This window comes from Microtus ochrogaster, chromosome 7 (assembly GCF_000317375.1).
Source record: "Microtus ochrogaster isolate Prairie Vole_2 chromosome 7, MicOch1.0, whole genome shotgun sequence".
Classification (NCBI taxonomy): Eukaryota; Metazoa; Chordata; class Mammalia; order Rodentia; family Cricetidae; genus Microtus; species Microtus ochrogaster.
Genome location: NC_022014.1, coordinates 55,056,733 through 55,061,387, shown reverse-complemented (window position 1 = coordinate 55,061,387; position 4,655 = coordinate 55,056,733). Strand labels below are relative to the sequence as shown.

The following is a 4,655-nucleotide window of genomic DNA, read 5'->3' as shown; positions in this document are numbered from 1 at the left end:
TATCTGGGTGGATTAAAAAATATTAGTTCCCAAATAACAGTGTATCTGGATGACGCTCGGGGGGCCGGTGGTAGAGGAAAAGATGTACAAAGAAGCTGCTCCCATGCATGCTGGGAAAATACCGGGTCTGGAGACCCCTGAAGACAGTGGGACTGGAGGTAGTGAACCTTTGCACTGCCCCCTCACCTCGCTCCTTGTCTCTCCAGGTCATCCTTTGTCAGTCTCTCTCTGTGTGTGAATAGCTCCTTCAACATGAGCCACAACCTCTACCTGGCCTTTGTGTGTCTGAGTCTCCTCTCTCAAAGGTAAGTTGTGCTACCCCAGAATGCCCCAGTGAGGGCTACTCTGATGTGGTCCTGATGGAAGGGCTTGCAGCAGTTTTTATTTAACTTATGACAAAAACCCAGTCCCTTCATCTCCCTGAAACATCAGAACAAGAACATTTCTGTGGCTCGTTCTATTTTAGAGAACAGAAGTTTCTAAAATGGTTGCAGACCAGTGGACTTGAGTTTTTTTGTTTTGTTTTGACCTGGGTTTTTCACAAGACACTTGGTGAAAGGAAGTTGGGGAAGTGGCTCAGTGGTTAACAATGCTTACTGTGTAACCATGAGGAACAGAGTCCCACAAATGCAAGTAATTTTGGAGCTTCGAAGTGGGAAGGAGATAAGGAGATCTTTGAGGGTTTCTTGAGCCCCAAGTTGAAGGAGAGACCCTGCCTCAAAGGAATAGAAAGAGAGAAACAGAGGAGACATTTGATGCACAGGTACACATGCCAGTGCATACACTCATACAACACACACAATCAATCAATCAATAAATAAAAAAGAAATGATGCATGGAGGGTGGCCAAATTATCATGACAGTTTCATCTATAGCAAGTGGGTAAGAAAATGGAAAGGCTAACTCAATAGCTAGAAAGTAAGATTTGTCTCCTCAGGAAAGCCACCATGTGCATGTGTGTGCACAACATATATACGTGCACATACACAAACACGCACACACACAGGGGATAGCAATCAAATCCATGTCTAACTATGTTCATCAACTTTTGGACATAGCCACAAAAGCAATTCTCCCTTCCAGGACGTGCATCCAGGGGAACCAGTTCAATGTGGAGGTCAGCAGAAGTGACAAGCTTTCCTTGCCTGGCTTTGAGAACCTCACCGCGGGATATAACAAATTCCTCAGGCCCAATTTTGGTGGTAGGTTCTCCTTTGTGACAAGGATATCAGTTCAAGAGGATAGGAACAGAGGCAAAATGCAGCAGCGGGCTTCAGAGGCTTTGCTGACTCCACCCCCCCCCCCCACACACACACACTGGTGTCTGCTTTAGGAACTGGGAAGGATGGATAAGAACACGCGCTTGTGATTTTTTGTACTACCTCAATGAAAGCACTCTGCTCTCCACTTCGAAGTTAAAGTTGTTCTCTCTTTAGCACTGTGGGGTGAAGTGCTGGATGTAGGAGCCTCTGGCAACCTCTGCCACACACTCTTCCTTCTCCCTACCTCCGTGGTCACTATGCCAGGCACTTGCCGTGTGCCATCAGCACGGCTCCATCTGGCCTTTCTGCCTGTAGTCTGCCACCTACAACGGTCGCCCCTCATTTCCACCTGGATCACCTCCGGGGCCATCTGCCTGCTCAGAACGTAGGCACGTGACCCAGTAGCCTAGCCTGAAGTGCAGGCATTCCAAGCCCTTCTCTGTCTGCCTCTGTCTGCCTGTCATTCTCACCCTTCCACAGTGTCTGGCAATATGGCCCCCAAACGCCCAGTAGCATCCTTAGCCTCTGGCTCCCGTGCCAATGCAGAGGCTGCTCATCTGCCTTGAGTTACTCCACCAACTTTCCTCTCTAGGAACACAATTTCCCATCGTGTCTCTGAGAAAGGCTGCCCTCCTCTCTCTGAAAGGCTCTCTCTGATTCCTCCACAGCCCACCCCTGAATCATTGCATTTCCTGTAATACCATAACTAGCTAACGTTATGTCCTTTTCCTTCCTGCTTCTAGCTTGTGATGGTGACAGTCTCTAGTCAGATCTAGGATCTAGTAAGTCCAGCTCCACTGGTGGTCAGACACAGGCTAGGGTACAGGGGTGGGAAACTGCCTTTTCAGGGTATTTGTTGGACTGCAAAGAGTGAGAGCAGAGAGAGAAGCCGGAAAAACCCTCAGGCCACGAGGTGAAGAGAGAAAGGCAAGGAAGTCTAGACAGCACTGACGAAACGTGGAAGGGAGGGCCGCTGGGGAGTTCCGGAGCAAAGTCACCCAGCAGAGGAGGCCTCTCTCTGTCTCTGCTCCTGTTGGATCCCTCCTGCCTTAGCATGCTGTTATGTGCAGGTTTCTGGGTGGCTGACATCTATGCTACCACTTATCTGTGGGGCTTTAGAGCAAGGCTGCTGATCTACTCTCACCACCAGGACCCTCAGGCAATCTCGCCAGCTCAGCTGAAGATCTGGGCAATGTCTGGTCCCATGGCTAGGCTCTGTTCTCCATGCCGAGGGCCTAGCAAGCCACCACAGGCTCTGGGTTTCCAGGCTTTACCACACACTAGCAATAAGCACATGAATCTGAAGAGCTTGCTCACATCCATTTGTCTTGCCTCCCAAATCTCAAACAAAGAAGTCAGGACATTACTCTTCAAGTTTGCACAATGACAGGCCAACCGGAAGCAGGGATGTTGGGCAGGGAGGTTGTTCAGAGAACAGAGCACTGAGGGTGAACTTAAGGGAGTGTGAGGCCCGGTTCCACCTTGCTTAAAAGGAGAGGAAGCACAACACGGGGCCTAATGACTTTATGCACTCCATGTCCTCAAGGAACCTGTCCTGCTGGGCGCACTGTGGGTCAGTGGATGCGCCCTTGCTTCCTGATGCGCTTCTTGGCCACCGTGGTCCTGGAAGACAAAAACCTCCATAGTACTTTCCAGGGCCTAAGCTGGGTAAAGCAAAGGTTGTCAAGGGGGCACTATAGACAATGCCCACACCATCTACCTTTTTCCTAGGAGAGAGGTGCCCTCTGGTGGCACAGCTCACTTGAATAGTTTCAGGACATGAAAGCAAGTTTGGGTCCATAAAACAGTCAAGACTGGCTGGGCTGCACTAGATAGCGGGAAACTAAGCAAAACCCATGGTAGGACTAGAGCTTGTGTGTGCGCTCCACTCTGCCCTCCCCAGCGAGGCAGAGCGAGGGGACCCATCGCTTTCCTGTCCATGCTCTCCCACCCAGTACTCTGTGCTGGCGCTTGCCTCTGCCTGTCTTGTGCAGCTATCGCGTAATGCCTGGCCTTGAGCAACCTAAACAAACCCAGACTCACAGTACGGCAACACCAGGGCTTTTGCCTAGGCCCTGTTGTTTTGTCATCACGTGGTAGAGGTGGGGGGAGGGTTGAGGGAGATAAGGGAGGGCTGGACTCACCCTCTCCAAGCACCCACCCCGCTCATGAGGCTGCAACTCTCACGGCCTAATCCCTTCTGAAAGCTCCACCTCTTAGTACTGTCACATCTATTTCCACGTGAGTTTGGGAGGGGACAAACATTGGGAACTGTGACAGCGGGTTGCACACCATTTAACATGGGAAGAAGCAGCACAGAGAAGTTTAGCAATGAACTTGAGGTCACACTGCTGCATGACATGCAACCATCGCTCCTAGCACCATGCCTTGCCACTCTGTCCTAAAAGATTTCCCACCAACCATTAACCCTTACCTTTCCTTCACATAGTCTTGAAAACACCATTTCCAATTTCCTCCCTACATTCTACAGCTTGGTTTTCCTGGGTTACCAACCCTTTGTTAGGTTGCTTTGACTAATTCTGACCAATCAGATGATTAGATATTTTTCTAATTTCTTTAGAATTCCATCTCTTCTCTTCCTGGTTCATTGCCACAATCCCCTGAGGCTCTCTCAGCTCTTTAATGCAAGTGAGACCTGCTTTATCCTTCATGCTGGTGAGCAAAATTGTCCCTTCCCCCAACCTTAGCTACGATCATGGAAGAGAGTGAGAGAGAATGGGGGGACCCTGTGGATGGGGCATGTGCCAAAGCAAGGCGGGTATGATACTGGAAGCGATGTGCAGGGAACCATCTCTGAGATTCCCGGAAGGAATAGGTGGGCACTTTGCATGCATTCCCTCTTGCTGCCCCTGGCTAAAACACTGTCACACCTCTGATGTCGTTGAGCCTCCATCTCTAGAAGTAAAAAAAACTGCTCTAGAAGATTCCATAACTTATCCCCGATGGAAGAGGGAGGGGAGTTCAGAGTTAAGATCTGAATTCACACAGCTCACAGTCCAGAGCCCTTCTTCCCCATCTCCATCTAAAGAGATGGCCCTGGCCTGGCCTGGTTGGCTTCCGAAAATAATGGCCCTTACACTCCAGTCTTCAGAACAAAGCATGATTCTCAGAGGAGTCTTTCAAACTCCAGGACTGAGGTTTACGTGAGATCAACCATGATGACGTGCTTCTGACATTGTAAAACTTATAGAGCTCCAAAGAGGAAAGGAAGAAAGTGTCTGGGGTCAGCAGGAATTTGGCCGCCATTAGTCTTTGATGTCATCTTTTGGTAAATTTCCTTAATCAAAGGAAAGGAAAGGAAAGGAAAGGAAAGGAAAGGAAAGGAAAGGAAAGGAAAGGAAAGGAAAGGAAAGGAAAGGAAAGGAAAGGAAA

The 4,655-nt window shown here is 49.4% G+C and overlaps 1 protein-coding gene across 2 annotated transcripts in view; it reads left to right on the top strand.

Moving 5' to 3' along the window:
- The first annotated feature begins 239 nt into the window (after positions 1 to 239).
- Positions 240 to 4,655, top strand: part of Gabrp (gamma-aminobutyric acid type A receptor pi subunit) — an 18,963-nt gene continuing 14,547 nt past the window's right edge. For both annotated transcript variants that reach the window (XM_005350374.2, XM_013347492.2), the window contains exons 1-2: positions 240 to 305; positions 1,084 to 1,202. In XM_005350374.2, the coding sequence (XP_005350431.1) occupies positions 253 to 305; positions 1,084 to 1,202 (172 nt within the window). In that variant the 5' untranslated portion in view covers positions 240 to 252. The remainder of the gene's footprint in view (positions 306 to 1,083; positions 1,203 to 4,655) is intronic.